The 19,695-nt window shown below is 34.1% G+C and overlaps 1 protein-coding gene across 3 annotated transcripts; it reads left to right on the plus strand.

Annotated features, from left to right (window-relative positions):
* Window positions 1–2,146: 2,146 nt before the first annotated feature.
* Window positions 2,147–19,539, plus strand: LOC18034713 (syndetin). 3 transcript variants are annotated; one of them, XM_006424357.2, is made up of 25 exons: window positions 2,147–2,643; window positions 4,303–4,470; window positions 5,781–5,855; window positions 7,347–7,425; window positions 7,835–7,899; window positions 8,147–8,236; window positions 8,758–8,847; window positions 8,927–9,013; window positions 9,242–9,325; window positions 9,885–10,004; window positions 10,525–10,553; window positions 10,634–10,766; window positions 11,793–12,353; window positions 12,897–13,423; window positions 13,531–13,594; window positions 13,693–13,783; window positions 13,962–14,122; window positions 16,036–16,155; window positions 16,894–16,964; window positions 17,212–17,274; window positions 18,319–18,391; window positions 18,567–18,686; window positions 18,785–18,862; window positions 19,055–19,105; window positions 19,187–19,539. In XM_006424357.2, the coding sequence occupies exons 1-25, from the start codon at window positions 2,407–2,409 to the stop codon at window positions 19,298–19,300; spliced, it is 3,351 nt and encodes a 1,116-aa protein (XP_006424420.1). In that variant the 5' UTR covers window positions 2,147–2,406; the 3' UTR covers window positions 19,301–19,539. The 3 variants fall into 3 exon arrangements, with proteins under 3 accessions (XP_006424420.1, XP_024034491.1, XP_024034492.1); XM_024178723.1 differs by lacking the exon at window positions 17,212–17,274; XM_024178724.1 differs by lacking the exons at window positions 2,147–2,643; window positions 4,303–4,470; window positions 5,781–5,855 and having other exon boundaries at window positions 7,345–7,425; window positions 7,840–7,899.
* The last annotated feature ends 156 nt before the right edge of the window (window positions 19,540–19,695 follow it).

The raw sequence follows: 19,695 nt of genomic DNA on the forward strand, positions 1-19,695 counted from the left end.
ATCTAACAATTTTGGAAGTTGTTCTACTTTAAAATTGCTTTAATATAGCTGAACCATATTCATAAATATCAGGCCAATAATCATATTATAATAATATTAATTCCTTGATTATCAATCAATTAATTCATATTTTGTTTGAAGGGACATTTTTAGAAAAAAATTTAAGAAAAATGTGAATCACTGTTTATCACTTAGAGAATTAGTAGTTTGTTAATTTGTATTAAGTTATAAGAGATAAAAATAAAAAATATATATTTACCCATTTATTTATGACTTGTTGATTCTAAATTCATCAAATAAATAACATTAGTATATCTTTATAGAATACATAAGTCGTATCGTTTATATATTTGGAACATAAATGTAATGATATTAGACTCTAGAATAATTCATAAATCACAAATTAATATTTCAACCTATTTCCCTTAAAATTCAAATTTGGGTGGTCAGAAGCATGAAACTGGTTGATAACAACAATTACAAAAAGGGAGCTAAAAATGATGATGACAACAATAATATCAATAACAAAAATTGTATTAAGGAAACAACATCATACATCATGACCCATTTTAAAAGAAAGTTATGAAGTATGATTGTATGAATCTGTTTTCAAAAGTGAGTGGCCCCCATGGTCCATTGTTGCCACGTGTATAGGGTCCTTGACTCAATAATTTAAAATTTTTTCTAGTAATAAATCATGGCATAAGCTCAACAACTGTGGGCTGACCTGATGTGGGTACATCTCCTAAAGCAATGGAGAACACTAGATTTATGGGCCTTGTTGATAGCCCATCGACCCCCGTCACATAAAGTAAACTGGATAGAAAATTTAACAAATGCTTTTCCTTTTAATATCCTGATAAAGCCTCATTTTTTTTTTATTATAGGTATATATTGTTAGAAAAAAAATTACATAAAATAATAAATTTGAATTTAATTAAAAATCATTATCCCTAGCTATGATTAAATCCTAAAATATGATATAATTATTATTATTGATAAAATCAATAATAATCTTGAAAACAAATAATTAAATTGCTTAATAATAAGAATAATATTAAGAGACAGTATATTTACAGTGTAATTAATTCATTCTAGATGATTGTGGAAATTACTTAAAAATCTACTATATATTTTGTCCTGTTTTGTAATTTTTATCAAATAAAAACTATGTCGGTGGTGTTGTTTGCACTCTATAAATTTTTTTTGAATTCTTTATTGTTCCGTAAACTTATTCAATAAATTTTAAAAAATATTTTTATTTTCACACACTTTCAAATATCAAAATATTCACTTATTAATTACTGGTTTTTTTATACCCACAAAATATTTCGTCATTCTCTAAGTCATAATAGTCCAAGAATATTTATACTTGATTGACTCAACTTTTCTTTGTATTTGATGTCCTCGTAGACAAATGGTACAATTTGTTAATCTTATTCAAATTTGTTATTCCCTTACAAAACTTCATTTCTTCATTTTTTTTTTTCATTCTTTTATCACATTCGCATAAAGAGTGTGTGGCCCGCTTGACGACTTCTCATATCATGTAGAACTAAGTACTTTTATTTTTACAATGGATTAAATGGGATGATAAAGAGGAAAATTTTGAGATTTAATATGTGATAGATGAGTTTTAAGAGCATTAAAATTTTATTAAATTATATTAATGTTCTTAATGGTATTTATATTAGGATTATTTTAATAATTTATTAAAATTATAGTATCCAATGTTATGGTTGTGCCAAATTAATGAGATACTTTGTTTAACATGAAAAATTTAGAATTCAATATGTTGAAAGAATTACTTATTAAAGTATTGTATTTCATATCAAAGATCAAACATTTTTTTTAATAATTATTGACCTATCTTGTGATATCAAACTTTGCTTTAGTGATTATTCCATCAGTTTATAAATCGTGCCAAAATTCTCAAGAACTAAGAAACGTGATTATCCAATAATGTCATATTTGTAAACATACTTTGAAAATATTTTGTCTCATAAAGGGGCCTGAAATTGTCATTTCACAAATTATCAAAAATGTCATTTACATTATTTCATTTCACAAAAATCTTTATTGTTAATATTATTATTTATTAGGTATTTTTAAATCCCAGTTAAACATTACACGCTCAAAAGTCAGGCTTTAGGCCATGCTGTGTCTGTGAGAGTCCGTCTGATCAGTTAAGAAAGATCTCTAAAAGTCAAGTTACATTATTGGTTAATTCTTTTATTAGTCTTTGCCAAACAAAGCCTTAACAGTCACCAGCTCCTCCATTCTCCTAGCAAACACTTAACATTCATTCACATATCTCATTAACAAAATTCTCAAATCTCAGATCTCCGCCACAATCAAATCAAATGGCTCTAAGCACTTCCTCCACACGGCGTGATCTGAGCTGAGATGCATCCGAATCCATTTCCATTCGGCACCATTTTTGGAAATCCGTTTTTATTGAATGAAGATTTGACCGAGGAGGCCGGCGCCGGTTACCAGAGCCCTAACGTCTTGTTCTTGGTCCCTTTTTTGCTTTTCCAAGGAGGCGGAATGGATTTGTCCAAAGTCGGCGAGAAGCTGCTCAGCTCCGTTCGCTCCGCTCGATCGCTTGGACTTTTGCCTTCCACCTCTGATCGCCCAGAGGTAATTAAATGTAGTGGTCTACGTTTTGATTAAATGCCCGTATTTAGTATTATGAGCAGATAATTGGATATGTAATTAGTGAAATTTACTGGAAATGACCTTTAGCGCTGTAATTTAATGCTATAGAGATATGCGAGGAAACTGGTGAACTTTGTAGTCAGCAGTATAGTTTAATCTTCTTGGAATCTATGGAAATGCTGGTTGTTATTATGTATATCATCGCTTTTTTATGAACTTAAGAAGTTTTTTAATGAGACTTTTCATATGGCTTTGTTATGATTGGCATAATGGATTATGCTTTAAGTCTTGTACTGTGACATTTATCTTAGTGGCACTTTTGCTGCTGCTATTTTTCTTCTAGGAGCAGTTAAAAGTAGCTCTCTTAGTTTTTGGTTGGTGCATTTTGGGCTAGGGAGAATAGCTAGGGAAGCTATGTGGATAATTAGGGTTATAATGCTTTAGCAATCTATATCTATTTATGTTTATTTATCTGGATGGCCGTCATTAGTAGGTTAAGCCTATGATAGTTGAGATAAAAGTGATTTTTCTGGTTTCCTCATCATTGAAATGCTGGGAGAAGTAATTGAGGAAATCCTAGAAAAAAAAAAAGAGAAGGGCAACCAATGACAAAGCTGCTGTCAGAGTTTTCTGGTATTGTTAATAGGTGGGATGTGAAGGAGAAAGAAATAATCATCCTGCCAATATTCCTATTCTTGCTTGATTCCTGACTAGCTCTTATGATGAGTGCAGTCCACGTGTCTCATCAAAGTCATCCACAGAGCATATACCTACTTGATTATCTCATGAACAAATTATGGATGTAATACTTTATTTTCTGGCTGATTTTTCAGATTTGCTGGATTTCAAATTATCTAATGAAACATTGTTGTTGGGCTTGTTGAGATCATCTGAAAACCATGATTAGTGATCAATATTTCCTGATTTATTATTTCCTGAAACAAGAAAAAACCGTCAAAAATGCTTCATGCCTTATCGATTGTAGTTAGTGAATTGATGAACCATGGCTGTTATAATATTGTAAAACTGACTTTTCATCTGTATAAGTGTCATAATTTCTGCTTCTCTCTGTTGTGAATTCATGAAGGGTCTTAGTCTCCATGATGTATGGGAGGAAAATGTGGAATCAGGTCACTATGAACAAACAGCCAATGCTATGAACTTTATGTTGATAGAAAGTTGGCAGTCTAGTGTACAGTGTGCTTTTCACTGATTATCTCTCTCTATTTATTGAAGACCTTAAATGATTAGTGATCAATATTTCCTGATTTATTATTTCCTGAAACAAGAAAAAACCGTCAAAAATGCTTCATGCCTTATAGATTTTAGTTAGTGAATTGATGAACCATGGCTGTTATAATATTGTAAAACTGACTTTTCATCTGTATAAGTGTCATAATTTCTGCTTCTCTCTGTTGTGAATTCATGAAGGGTCTTAGTCTCCATGATGTATGGGAGGAAAGTGTGGAATCAGGTCACTATGAACAAACAGCCAATGCTATGAACTTTATGTTGATAGAAAGTTGGCAGTCTAGTGTACAGTGTGCTTTTCACTGATTATCTCTCTCTATTTATTGAAGACCTTAAACTGAGTCTTTCGTTGTTCTATTTGAGTTATCTGTTCTTTGCTTTCTTTTGCAGGTTCCGGCTCGAGCTGCAGCAGCAGCAGTTGTTGCTCGTGCTCTTGCAGGATTGCCTCCACATCAAAGATACAGTCTTTCATCAAGTTCTGAAGAACTGAGCTCTATATATGGCAGTAGACCTCAGGTTGAAGTGGTGGAAGATCTAGAGGAAGACTTCTATGAAGAGGTTCGACTAACTAATGTATCTTTGGTTTATTTTCTTTTTTCTGCTTTCTTGGATGATACTTCAGAAGTTGTGAGTTTTGACGTGCCATATATATGATTCATTTAGTGTTCTGGTCTCCAGAATAGCCTTTCTATAGGAACACTTTACCTTGTAAAAGTCTGACTACTAATTTTTTATATGTAATTTAAATTTATTCCACTTGTAAAATTTTTTGAACTGTTAAAGTCTGCATTCAATCCTGAAATGGTTTACTTTAACATTTTGGGGAATGTAAATTTTTTTCTTCAAAAGTGAATGCTGATGAGCCTGGGTTTTCATCAGCACTTAATTTAGTTGATCTAAGTGTGCTTTTGATATCAATAAATTTGCATGCTTGATGGGGAATTTTTAAGTTTAGATACCCAAATGTGGCCTCATGAGCTGCTTTGTTGATTTCATTTTGTCAATGGGCTGAGAAGCACACAGAGGATCTTTATTGGTTTTTTTTTTCCTCCCCTCATCTGTGAGACAAAGAGCATATAACTAATATTGCAACTTTTCAACCACTCTGCTTTCTCTCTTAAATGACATACATCCACTGCTGGAAAAGTAGGATGTTTATTCTGACCTTACTGCTGTGCTAATCTAGGAACTTCTTTCTGAACAGGGCAGAGCTAATGTTTGATATGAGGTGGGCAACAATGGCCAACCTTGCTCTGTCATTCTTTTATGACAGTGGAGTATTCTCATCGAATGAATTTGTTTATCATTCATTTTCTGATAAGTTGAAGCAATTTTCAATGAAAATTTCAAGTCTTGAGAGCCAACACAGATTTTAATTTGTTGCAAAAGTTGGTGATAAACATAGATGATATGCTATTGTTGGCATCTGCTGCAAAATATTGAAATTATAATAAATATATTTTGTTTAATCTTTTCAATTACGTTTGTGATTTCTGCATCAAAATGAATGATGGTGACTTGTAAAATATATATATGTAGACACATATACATGAATATATATTTTCTGGTTTGATTTTTTGTTTCTGTGTAAGTAAAGCATCAAGTTAGATATTTTTAGTAAATTGAGTAGTTTTGCAACATTAACATCATCCAGACCCACCATATAATGAGTTTCTTTGGCAGATTTATCACTAAAGATAAGACAATTATCATTAATTTATCTTCTCGGTGATTTTGTAAAATTGTATATAGATTTTAAACTCCTTATTATATGTGTATTAAGTTTCAATTATGTTCTTACCCCCCCCCCCCCCCCCCCAAAAAAAAAGAGTTTCAATTATGTTGCATGATTAAATCTCTCTATGCAGGATTTTGATCCAGTAAGTCATATATTAGAGCATATCCCCCCTGAAGAGAATGATCTGGAATATTTTGAGAAACAGGTATTGCTTCAAATTCTTTGTTATTATTTATTTTCTTTTAGTGAAGAGTAGAGAATGGCTTGGGTGCATCTGCCCTTCCTTAATAGTGAAGGGTTGGGATGCCTGCCAGTAAGCATCCTTGCATTTTTTAGGGAGTCAAGTTTCTAACCTAATTTTTAGTTATTTTTTATAGTATAATTGAAGTTACTTCCCATGTCTTTAATAATAAGGTAAGGCTGTGAAGCCTTCCTTCAACTGGTTTTGGCTTGTCTCTGCTTTGAGGAGCTATAAAGCTTCGGTACTTCTCTTGATTCTCTGATGATGCTGTTTGGCTCTTTATTGGCCTTTGCTTTGGCAAATTCGAGCCAGTGGGTCATAAGCTGTTCATAGTGCACCTACCACTGCTCATGACAAGCGAGTAGCAGACTAGGTTTCATTATATTGGACTGCTTTCAGTTGGCAAAACCAGTGATGCCTGATTTTAAATGTCTTTGTCGGGGAAACATTCTGATCAATGCGCCAGCTCCAGGGATGATAGATATTCAATAAATCTTAATAATTAAGCTTTTTTGCTCATAAAAAACTGGATTTTGTCATATGCACTTGATCAAGGCAATTTTCTTTAAGTCCTCTCTTGGTTATCTTTCATTCAAATGCCACATGCATGGGAGTTCTAGCAATTTTGTAAGTGATTGAACATCTTCAAGATGATCTTATTTTTCCTTGACCAACTATACCACCCTTTTTTACCTAAACCATAAAAGATAAGCCCAAAATCATTTTTATTAAATGCTGAGTGGTATTTCCAGTGACTTGGATCTGCTTCCTCTAGCCTTTTGGCCTTTCTCTTGACAGATCGAGAATCTAGATACCCAAGAAAGGGTCAACCTTCTACATCATGTGCAAGTCCCATGGTTATAATAAAGTTTCAGTCCACCATAAAGGTCCTATACTATATCGAATACTGGAAAATGATTCTTCTAGCTGACTCCAACAGGTTTAAGATTGCCAAGAGAACTTGGGTCATCTGAAATACAATTGCGATTCATGAAAAGGATTTGGCCAATTGCTTCATCCTATTAAATACTGTTCAACATCATAAGCCACGCATGCATAATCATACCTTTGCCTCTCTTTTCTTTATGTTTTTGCAACTCATTTGTATAATATGATTCCTTAGTTCTGATTACTGTTGTTAGAAGGGTTGAGATTTCTGTTGGTTTGCATATGCTTCTATCAGTTGCATTCGTGATTTTACTACATTATAAATTTCTGTGTCTGAGTTTGTTCCTAGATTTCATAACTTCATTTTTGTTGTTCCCATTATATGAATGAGACTGTTAATGTGTTCTTTGTGGTAAATTATTATCATTTTATTGGTGGTGACTAATAACCTTCTGTATACAGAAGGTTGTTGCATAATGTCACTAGACAGCAGACACTCATTTATGACTATTATTATTATTATTATTATAATTCATTATAACGGAAATATAAATTGCTTGTTTGTAGGCTGCTCTTAGATTAGCACAGCTGGATAGAGTATCTGAGCTCCTATCCCGTCAAGTTATGGAGCATCATGAAGTAATGGGTAAGTTCTTTTCATCAGATTTCCCCAACTTCTCTTTTTCTTTTTTCTTTTTTCTTTTTTTGGTGGGGGGGGGGGCATTTTTTCTTGTTTATATTCACATGTACATTAGTAGAATCTTTATGGCAATTTTTAGTCTTCTGTTGTTTGTGTGATATGGTCTAACTTTTAAACTATTATTTTATTTGTTAAGGTTTTAGTTTTCCAAAATAATTAAACTAAACAAAGACTCGCAGGTGCAATTGCAGGAATTTATGTCTTTTAATTTTTTTTTTTTTTTGGTTGCGGGACAATGGGGGGAGGAGCGGATGTGGATTTTTGGTCTAACTGTGATTTTAGTTGGCATTAGGAAGATATTTGAAATGCATTTTTCTTATTTATAAAGTAGATACTAATACTTGCTCTTGGCCAGTGAAGGGGATGAATTTAGTCAGGGAATTGGAAAAGGACTTGAAGGTTGCAAACGTCATCTGTATGGTAAGTATTGAGTTTTGCTTTATTAGAGGAACTTCATCAGGACTAGGCATGACCTCATTCATCTTCTTTCAGTGGTTTCTGTGAATGCTAATTCATTTGTGCAGATATTGTTTCTTTCCACATAAAACATTTTTACCTACAAAAGTACTTTTATTTGGTTATTTTTACTATTCTTTTGCAACTGCTGCTACTATCAATTTCCTAGCTCAATTGTGGTTTTATTTACTGTTATTTTTGCACTTTGCAGAATGGACGACGACATATAACCTCATCAATCAATGAGGTATCCAGGGACCTCATTGTAAATACCAATTCCAAGAAGAAGCAAGCTCTTCTGGTATATATCTTTCTGTTGACACCTTAGCAAGCGACTATAGTTCTCATAGTTTGTTTTTCAATTCATAATAATTGCGGGATTTTAACAGCAAATTGTAGTCACATGGGTTAAACAACGTTATTCTTGGTCTGTTGACTTTTCTTGAGGAAGTACTGAGATCATATTGATACTTAGAGTTCCATACTCTTCTTGGAACTAATTGAACTCGACTAAGCTGTAATCTCTACAAAATGGAGTTGGGTTTGTGGATCCTCATGCTTCTGTCCACTCTGAGAGTAATAAAATAGTCTCAAGAAATTGTCCATTTCTATTTTATGACCTATTATGTCATTGTTCTTGTTCGTGGCTTCTATCGAAGTAACTCCTTTGTGCTGTCACAGTTTTACGTTTAATTTCTTCTCTCTCCTCTTGTCATCTTCTGATCCCATTTTTACCTTTATGCTGATATATTCTTTTCTGTGGTGTATAGTTGCATATGCCTTTTGAGTTCAGCAATCACCATTTATTTTCCTTGCTTGCAGGACATGCTTCCAATATTGACTGAGCTTTGTCATGCATGTGACATGCAATTGGCACTAGAATCCCTTGTTGAGGAAGGAAATTACTGCAAGGTGGGTATATGTATCTAGTAAACCTTCAGTACGTTTTCTTGTTTTATGCCCATATAGGCTAAATGATTACATTATACAGGCATTTCAAGTCCTATCTGAGTATTTGCAGCTATTAGATAGTTACTCTCAGCTCTCAGCAATACAAGAGATGAGTCGTGGTGTTGAGGTGAGTACTAAAAATCTTAATGAAGTATTTTTGATAATTTATTTCAAATTCAGTTGTATTTTTCAGTCTTCATAAAAGGTTATAAAATTCACTTCTAAAATTAGAAACATTTGTGATGCTGCATTGTTTTCACCTTGAGATGATAGGCTCTTCCTTTTACGATTTATGATTTATGCCTACAGTTGCTTATGTCGATTGCCATTTATGATATACCATTTATGAATCCAGGTTTGGCTGGGAAGAACTCTTCAGAAGCTGGATTCACTTCTTTTAGGAGTTTGCCAGGAGTTCAAAGAGGAGGCATACATTAATGTCAGTATATCAGCCATTGATATGATAGTTCATTTTTCCTTCTCTCTGTAGTGAATGCATGAAGTCATCAATTTCTACTTTGAGCATTTTAACATGCTATAATCCCCATCATTAGTTGATATCTTTTATCTAATTTATGAACTCTCTTTGTCCCAAATCACTAACATAAATTGAAGGGCCAACTTTGTATAAATCGAATTCTTGGTGGGAGATTATTAATTTCCTGAATTATTATTTTCTTCATAATATTTAATGCATTTTCTTTGGACCAGTTTTAATTTTCTGTGGCAGTGGCAGCTTATATCTTTGTGTAAGACATCAACCAAGTCAAAACTTATAGCAATCGTAACAGCTGCATCTTTTGCTGGTCCATCCCTATGTAGATTTCATGCTCTTAGTAGTAACCCTTTTTTTTTTTTGGTTATCCGAAGGTGGTTGTCACAAAGTCGTAGCCAAGCTGGGCATTATTTTTCTTTTTTGAACAAAAGGATTTACGAATGTTGTTTGTAAGTCTTTTTTATTTGTAGGTTAGGTGATGGTTTACTTAAATGCTTTTCAGGTGGTTGATGCTTATGCATTAATCGGAGATGTCTCAGGTCTTGCTGAGAAGATACAAAGCTTCTTTATGCAGGAAGTTATTTCGGAGACCCACTCCGTTTTGAAGAGTATTGTGCTAGAGGTATGGATATAAGGCAGATGCTAAGAATAATAAAAGTTGCGCTACCATGCAAATTCATATATTTTCTTCCTGAGCCAAATGATCCTACCAGTTCTGACACAATCTAGTTACATGTTATCGTACCTTGATACCTGGTTAACCTGAAAAAGAAAGCATACTGTGCACCTTTATCCAGAATTGATGCTTCTACTATTTCCCCTATCCAATTACCAATGCATTGTGCTTGTGTGAGCTTATAGGGGACCACATGGTCCGCTTCTGGATTTAGTTGTGATGGATTTATAAGTCATTCAATTGAAGTGGATTTCATACGTTAAGTATGCAAATGATTACAAGGGTATTTTTGGCTAGGAGTATATGTGAATCTAGACATACACATGCATGAAACATGAGTTTAATGCTGTTGATAGTCATTTTCTTGTTCTCATTATTATTCTATCATTTTCTTTGTTTAAATTCATTGTCTTTCTTTGTTATATTAGAGGACATCGTTAGTAAGATGACACATTAACTTTTACAGGATCATGAAGTGCAGATGCTAAATAGCAGGTATGTTTTAACATCGTTGTTGCTGCTTATGTAATTAACTAATTTTGATTTGCTTCCTTATTTATTTTTATCATTTTCAGACTTACCTACAGTGATCTGTGTGAGCGGATACCTGAATCTAAGTTTAGACAGTGTTTATTGAAGACATTAGCTGTTTTATTTAAGTTGATGTGTTCATATCATGAAATTATGAACTTTCAGTTGGAGAATAAGGTAATTTCCTTTGCTAATACTCTTCTTTTCTGTTTGTTTGGTCCTCTTTTTGGTTTTTTCTTGCATCTGCTCTTCTCTTATGCAGTACAATTTTATATTGTCTCCACTAGTAGATACACCTCCTATTAGTTCCCTTTGTTGGTTAAATAAAATACTTTACCTTTTCTCCTGTGCTTTAGTTATGTTTTTTTTTTTCAGTTCGTATACTATTATGCTTTTCTACTGAATGTGATGGGCAGATTTACTTTCTGCATCAGGTCTCATTTAGCTTTGGTTTGCCATCTTTGTGCTAAACTCACTTACATGAGACTAATAAAATTTAATTACATTCCTTTATCTCAAAAATTACATCTATTATTTCCTGTAATTGCAATTTTATCTTTTTTCAAATATTAAGTTATTCTGTAAAAGAAGATATCTTTTATTAAAGATTTTTATTTTCATATCCATCTTTTATTTTGTCAGAAATAAATAATGAACCATTAGTTTAGCTCCAAAGATTATTACCCAGTTGTTAAAATTGACATTTCTCTTATCTTCTAACAATTTGGGGATAATTTGGGATCAAACTCTTCTTTTATAACAATGTTGTCAACTGCGTACAAAAGAGATGTCTATATGTCATAATTTTGCTACCAGCAAATTAATATATTTCTCCTCATTTTGGTAAATCATGTCTTGTGGGCATGCTTGTTGGCATATTCTTTTGTTAGGCGTACTGAATGAATGGGTCTCTGCCTATTATTTTCTAAATTGAAGCCTGTTGGTTCTGGATTATGTAGACTCATATGTAGGATGAAGCTGTTATAAAGCTGCTCCTTTTTCTTTAATAAATTCCCAGAAGACATAGTGCTGTTATGTATGCCCAAGTGTTTCCCTTGATTGCTTTCCTTTAATTACTTCATATACACAGCATAAACGCAATAAAACATTGACTTCTTCCTGCAGAATTCAAATATAATTGCTTTCTTCCAGTTTCTTATGCACGCAAAATATGCACAATGAAACATTGATACATTTCTGCAGACTCCAAATACGAAGCAGAAGGAAAGTGACATATCAATGAGTTCTGGAGAGATTCATCAAATTAATTCAGACCCAGGAAATTCTTGCAATACCGTAGGTGTTAATGGCTCCACCTCTGGTTCTGTAGACAAGAAATCTGGATCATCTTCTATGCCAGAGTCAGCGACTACCAGCTCTTTGGTTGACCCAGTTCAATCTAATTTGGCGAATGTAGAATCTTATGATCAAGTGGAGGCGATTAGGGATGATGGCAGTGCAGCATCCAGTAGTGGATCCCCGTGGTATTATCTCCGCAAAGACGCAACAACATTCGTCTCGCAAACTCTCAGGAGAGGATGCAAGAATCTTTGGCAACTTACAACTAGTCGTGTAACGGTTTTGATTTTTTCAGCTGCTGTTTGTTCGACAAGCATTCACCAATTCTTGAGAAATTATGAAGATTTAAATGTCTTCATCTTGGCCGGGGAAGCCTTTTGTGGAATTGAGGCAATTGAGTTCAGGGAAAAGTTGAAGACTGTTTGTGAAAATTATTTTGTAGCATTTCATCGACAAAATATATATGTAAGTTGAGATTTCCTATCTCTTATTGGCTATTTGTTTATCAGCATAATTATATTCTCAATTTGCTATTTTGTTTTCTATGTTGTGCACATAAAATATCTATGGCTTGTATGATGGACACAATGACTGCATCTTGTGGAAATAACATATTCATTCCTCTTCAGAGTTACTGTTTAGATATTACTTTTATGCCTTCAATTTCATGATTTACTTTTTAAACTATTGAGATCTAAAGAACTTCATCAGAGGTATTTTTTTGTTTGAAAATCCTTTGCAAATTCTTCTTGTGGTGTGCTTCTCAGTGGGTTTATTAGTGATGTGATTTTTGTTTTGAATTGTCTGCATCATGAAGTTGAAGTGAGAATTAGGACTTTAGTGCCGGGACATGCACATCAATTTGATTGAAAAGTCATGATGGCATTTTGTTTTGTTTCCCATTTTCAATTAGCAACTGAATTTATGGTTGCAAACTTTTTGTGGAATATAATTTTTCATCATGTTATGCCTCCAGTGTGGTCTAAGTAATTTTTCATTCCTTCACAGGCACTTAAAATGGTTCTGGAGAAGGAGACTTGGATGAAATTACCAGCAGATACCGTACAAGTAGTGAGTTTTGCTGGGCTTGTTGGTGATGGAGCACCACTAATTGTTTCATCTGACTCTTCTAGTGCTAGAGTAATTCATTCCAATAAATCAGCAAACCCAACTGGTGCCACCTCCAGGAATAGTGGATTTTCTCATTGGTTGAAGTCTGGGAACCCATTTTCACAAAAACTAATATATATCTCCAAAGGTCTGAATTCGCCACAACTTAACGGAGCAATTGATGGCGAATATGATGACTACTTTCGTGGAGATAAAGTTACTCCAAAAAGTAGTGACAAAAGTCATATGAACGGTACCAATTCTGTTCCAGAAGAGGAAAATGAAGATCTTCTTGCAGATTTTATTGACGAGGATAGTCAACTTCCAAGTCGAATTTCAAAACCCAATCTTCGGAGAAATCACTCATCACATTGGAATGATGATGAGATTACATCTCAAACAGGATCATCTCTTTGCCTTCTCAGGTCAGATGCTCTAAATTAATTTGGAAGAATATATATAGAACTCTTTGCTTGAACAATTGAATCTAGAGTATGTTTTATTCAGCTGTCTGTATGGTTTTGCATATTAGGTCGATGGATAAATATGCAAGGCTGATGCAGAAACTAGACATAGTGAATGTTGAGTTTTTTAAGGTATGTTTTCATTATTTACCATCCTTGTACCATGTTTCATGTCTCTAGCTGTTAATGCAACCTGAATGGTGGTTTCCTGATTCAGAATATTGTTGCAGGGGATATGCCAGTTGTTTGAGGTTTTCTTCCATTATGTATTTGAAACATTCTGTCAGCAAAATGGAAAAGGCTCAACCAATCCTCTTAACTGTAAGGTCCTTTTTTTAAATTTCTTTATCTGGTTCTTCTGTATTTACCAACGCGTACTCTTTTACTTTTTACTATTTTTAAAACTTATAGATTTGGTCCAAAATCATTCTACCTAGACTGAACCCTTCAAATTGGAGTCAACACTTAATTAAGAACTTTATCTTCATATGATACTCAGATCGGCTGAAGACAGCCTTAAACAAGATAACACAAGATTGTGATGAGTGGATAAAACCCCAGTTGACATCATTTTCATCTTCTTCACCTTCATCTGTGGCAAATATGGATGTGACACCTACTAGTCCTCGGAGTCTTTCAGGTGCATCTTTTGGTCTCAAGGTAATGTTCATATTTTAGTTAAGGCATTTAGTTAATTAGCATGATCTTTTGCTTTTTGCTTCCCCCGCTTCAGTATCCACTGTGGTGTTGGGGCTCTGGGCGTTCTGACAGCTGCTTGTCTTGTAAATTTTATTTCCAAAATGTGCTTAATATGTACTATTATTTCTTTTTAATGCCCTTAGACCCATTTTTTTATATATCTTAATTGTTCGGTTGTATCTCCTCTAACTATCCATAATTCTGGTTTTGATTTTACAATTCTTTAAGCCCTTATGCCTATCATTATTGTTCATTGTTCTGTTTTAAGAAGGTTAGTGTTATTTCACCCTTCAAGTTACACTGTATCCCATTACCAACTTTTGTTGTTCCTTCTGTATTAATGTTTTTTCTAGTTTTATTTCTTCCTAAGTTACATTGAATTAGTTCCTTGGAAAAAAGCTATATTGAATTGAAAATGTACAATTACACAGCTGTGCATGAGACAGTCATCAGAAGATGCTGTCGATTATATGATTGATCAAGATCCTAGTCTTAAGGCGGTACTTCCTGTAGTTATCTGTTAGTGATTTATTGTATCGGTTGCTTTTTGTTGAGGGTAATACTTGATGATCAAATTCCCAATGATTCAAAATTTGGAGATGATAGTAGTCTGAACTTATCAATAGTTCCCAGGAATTCAATTAACTGATGGCCCAAGTTCTGGTTCCCAGTATTGACTATGGAATTTAGAAATGAGAAAAAGTGAATTTGAACATCCTGGCTTCAGGTATATAAACACTGAATGTGAATTTTTGTGGTCAGATCACATGCTTGGTCGAATATATCTGAAATGCCACTGACCTTTGCAATGTGGTGACGATTTATTTGTTTAAGCACATTCAATTAGGTGAGTCAGAGAAGAGAATCCATTGGCATTTACTGAATAGCTAACTTCACAATGTACCATAAACTGTTACTTGGCTATTAAGCTGTGGATATACAAATGTTGTATGTTAGGAGTCTTTTGAGGTCGAACATCCTCTCGTATATCTTGACATTGAATAAATATGGGTTGTTTGTGTAATGTTCTTGTTTTCTTGATGTACTTTCCTTTTTGCAAATCGCATGTTCTGCCCAAGTTTGCGCATTCTCTAAACTTATAGACCACTGAAATTACTCTCCCTGGGAGGGGAATCAACATAGAAGGTAGAAGTTCTCATAATTCAAAGTAGTCAGTTGCACTTCTTGTCACTTTGTTTGGTTTCCTGCCATTTAAGGAAGCAACTGCATTTCAATGCAACATTTTGGGCCCTGAACATTTAATGAAGTTGTGGATGAAAACTTTCTCAAGATAATTGTGTATTGACGCATAATGGACCATGGAATTAGCATTGTGAACAATCTGATTCTTTGTTAAACAACCGAGCATTTCAATGAGAAGAAAGCCCCGTGTCTGGAAAATTTGTGACCTTGGTTTAGAGGATATTAATCTTGTGAGCATTTCCCTAGGCTTCACATTCATGATTATCCAGCAAATTGATTTTGCATAACCTGACGCTAATGGGTGAGTACTAAGAAACCGGTCTCAGCATTTTTATAGACTTGGCTGTCTTAAAAATGTATGAGAAAGATATTCTTACTTTGGGTTACTTTTACGGACTTTTTCATTCTTCCTTTCAAATGTTTCAAGGAATTGAAATCATGAATAAATCACCAGAAAAAAATAGTAAGTTATTGCTGTTGTTGGATATAGAATAATTAACTGGTTTGACAATTTCTTCTCTGCTGATTTTTGTTATATTCTAAGAAATGCGTGTGAGTTCCTTTATTACTTTATACTGTAGCTTACATTCAGTAAATCTTGTTGTTCAAATATAGAAATGAAGCAATGTGTGATACACTGGCCTATAAATAACCGGACTATTATGATGCAGGAAAGATGTGCGGCTGCTGATACTGTATCTCTTGTTGCTCGGATGTTGCATAGATCTAGAACTCGTCTCCAATCAATGCTTCTGCAAAATACTGCAATTGAAGATTTCTACGTCAATCTGGTACTTTTGCTGTTATGTTTTGGAATGTTTATTACCAGTCATGAACATTTCAAATCTCAAACTAAACATGGGCCTAGTCACTTACTATTGATTGACAAAATTATAAGATTTTTGCTAAATCCATTTACAAGTCTGTAATGGATTGAGATTTGGCAGTGCTTGATTTATGTGTAATAAGATTGGAAGACATGGCAATAGCTTGATTTATGTTAAATAAGAAAAAAACAATACTGTTGAGGTATTGCCCAACTCTAACTTGAAGACTATTTAGTAGATATACTGCACAAATATATGTCATATTGTGCCTCTAAAATGAAATTCTCAAGTTAATGGACATACTCAGCCAGCCTTTGTGCATTTCTTTGTAATGTTGAAAATCAATTATTTTCCATGTTGCGTATGTTTAGAGGAAAGCAAAGAACACTAAATTTTCATGGCTTGAAACTAAAGGCTTAAGCTACCCTCAGATATAGAACTTTTTCTTATCATCCTAATGTTCCAAGTCACTACATTATAGGTCTGTATTATTGAAAAATCTGCCCCATTGCCGTGTTCGTTCAGCATATTGGTTAACTTTCTATTTATTTTGACAAATGAACTTTACTTTTTTGACTTTCTTAGAAGGTTTGTTTAGAGAATTGTTTTTTCTACATATCTAATAAATTCCATCTGCCCAAAAAAGGGGGAAAAAGGGTTTTCCCACATTGTACGATCTAACAGTTATGTGGTTTTTCTCAGGTGGATTCAGTGCCGGATCTTATAGAGCACATACATAAGACAACTGCAAGACTATTGCTCCATATTGATGGGTAAGATCATAAAGCAAAATATTGTATTTGTTTTTTTCTCCATTAGGAGTTCCACCATCTAAATTATTTCAATTTTATAGTTGTGGGTCTGGCAGTGGAACCATGTATTCTATACATGTTATAGACACACTTTAGACGTTTGGAGCTGGTCTTTTCCTCTTTCAACTTGTGTGTTCTGTTATTTTGAACTATCAGCGTTCTCCTGTCTCTTCTTTTCATCTTTAATGGATGAACCCGTTTTTGACAGCTATGTCGATCGAATTTCTAATGCTAAATGGGAGGTTAAGGAGCTCGGACTAGAGCATAATGGGTTTGTTTCCTTGATTTATCTTCTATCTGCTACTTTTTTTTGAGATTCTAACTTTGTAAATACACAATGTCCTTAAAAATCTTTTAACTATTAGCAGCATTTCTTGGCAAAGAGATTAATATATATATGCACTCGATATGCTTTTGTTTGCACCAATATTTAGTGCGTGTATTGATTTATTTGGATTATGAGTTTTTCAAGATTCCTGGAGGAGCGTGAGGGTTCTGGTATGGGTGACACTCAGTCTTCCTGTTGGGCAGTTCTGATTGTTTGCACTGTTTGCTGCTACCTGAAAATTTTGATAGGACATATTTCCATCCCTTTGAGGTTGGCTGTGTAGCTAATATTCATGAAGAATATGTAGTCTGTCTCATCATCTGCATCTAGTAACTCTGGGTTCCATGTCCTAGTCCTTTACTCCAGGACCCGTTTTTCTGCAAAATAATTATTGCTTGCAACTTCTTCTTGTGACCAAAACTTGTATCCGGGTCAGTCTTGCTCCTGCTGTGGTCGCCATAAAAATCACATCCCTATATTTTGTTCCTGCTGCTATTTGCTATTTGCTATTTTTCTTTATTGTTAATTCTCTTTGCAGAACAAATGAATTAACGGCTGCTGTTGTAATCCTATTTCCAACCTTAGCCATTAGCTTTTAACAAATGGTGGATTGCAGCTGTTGTTTTATAACCATTTCTGTGTTCCTAGCAAAAGTATATATAACAATTGAAAATAAGTTAGTGAGTAACTACAGAAATATTCATATAATTCTTGTCTGAAAGGAGGTTCGCTGTAAACATTGTCCTGCTCTTCTATCTCAGCTGGTGGAAATTTTGAACCATTACTATCAATGTAGCTGTTCCAACATTCTTTTAGACTGCACTTTTCAGTTATTGTGAAGGAGCTGCTGCTCTGTTTAATCATGCATTACAAAACTTTTGTAATCTACTATTTTTTTAACAAAATTTTCTTTCCTTACATTTTATCTTTTAGATATATTTTTTTATTCCTGTCCAATTTCTACTCACTGACATCGGTTTATAATAGATATGTTGATCTGTTGTTGGGAGAATTTAAGCACTATAAGACGAGGCTTGCTCATGGGGGAATTCACAAGGAGGTATTTCTCTCTTGATACTAGATCTTGTTTTTATGTTTATTTTACATTCATTTTTCGATGAATGGTTGATCTATGCTTCTGGACGACTACTTGTGGTGTGGGTGAATACTGTTTGCTTGACTCTATACTAATTGAGAATGACTAATTATTGGAAACTGTCTTACGGTTCATAAAGGTTCAAGACCTTCTCCTAGAATATGGAGTTGAAATTGTTGCTGAGACTCTTATAGAAGGTCTATCACGAGTGAAGAGATGTACTGATGAAGGACGAGCTTTAATGTCCTTAGATCTTCAGGTGCTTGTTAAACTGTGATGTGGAATTTGCGTATATAAATGTTTCCATGTATTTTTGGTTAAACTAAGAAAGCTGACTGCTGCTTTTGTTGTTATCAGGTTTTAATCAATGGCCTACAACATTTTGTCCCTGTAAATGTCAAGCCAAAGTTACAAATAGTTGAAACCTTCATCAAGGTGAATAGTAATATTACTAATTGATCCATAAGTTAATGCAGTTAAAATATTGAGGTGATAAATTGAAGTGGAGGTTGCAGCTTGATCTGTTTGACATGCTCTTCATTTGGAAATGCACACAGACAACTTGTCTCAATTAATAATTAACCTATGCTTTCTCTCTCTCCTTTTTTTTTTTTTTACGTTTAACAGGCTTACTACCTTCCAGAAACTGAATATGTTCACTGGGCTGCTGCTCACCCTGTAAGAAATTTTGTGCTATGTCAAACTTTTGTATACCTTTTTAGTGCATTCATTCCGTCATGATACGACTTTGGTTTGCAGGAATACACTAAAAGTCAAATTCTAGGGTTGATCAACCTTGTTGCTGCAATGAAAGGGTGGAAGAGAAAAACCAGGTTGGAAATATTAGAAAAGATTGAGTCGGCTGGTGCATAGTCTGCAAAAGCATGTAAAGTTTCGGTCTCTCACGCTACCATTCTTCTGTCCTTTCCACCGAGTGATGTATATCGGTCTCACTTAAGTATGTAGAGTACCACACTTCCAAGGCTGTATATCTCCTGATGCATCAGTTTGTGTAATTCATCATCTTTCCCAAAAGGGAAATATCACATGTAATTTTTTATCACAGCATATCTGGTTGGTTTTCAAATGGAACAGTTTCAGTTTTCTGCCCTTGCTTCCTTTATTACCAATGGAATTAGTAATTTTTCGGTCTTCTGCGAGTGTACTGTTGAAGTGCTAGCAAATACCCTGCATTTAGTTTAGAGTAAGGTAACTGAAGTTGTCAGGTTTGGCCAATGTCAGGATGTGGATGGTGATTTAGTGTGAGC

The sequence above is a fragment of the Citrus clementina genome, unplaced genomic scaffold (genome assembly GCF_000493195.1).
Source record: "Citrus clementina cultivar Clemenules unplaced genomic scaffold, Citrus_clementina_v1.0 scaffold_8, whole genome shotgun sequence".
NCBI classification, from domain to species: domain Eukaryota; kingdom Viridiplantae; phylum Streptophyta; class Magnoliopsida; order Sapindales; family Rutaceae; genus Citrus; species Citrus x clementina.

Excerpts from the sequence above, each read along its gene's own strand:
- LOC18034713 (XM_006424357.2), top strand. The coding sequence starts at position 2,407 with ATGCATCCGAATCCATTTCCATTCGGCACCATTTTTGGAAATCCGTTT. Across the intron at positions 9,326-9,884 it reads AAGAGGAGGCATACATTAAT|GTGGTTGATGCTTATGCATT; the intron begins GTCAGTATATCA and ends AATGCTTTTCAG. Across the intron at positions 13,595-13,692 it reads TGAATGTTGAGTTTTTTAAG|GGGATATGCCAGTTGTTTGA; the intron begins GTATGTTTTCAT and ends ATATTGTTGCAG.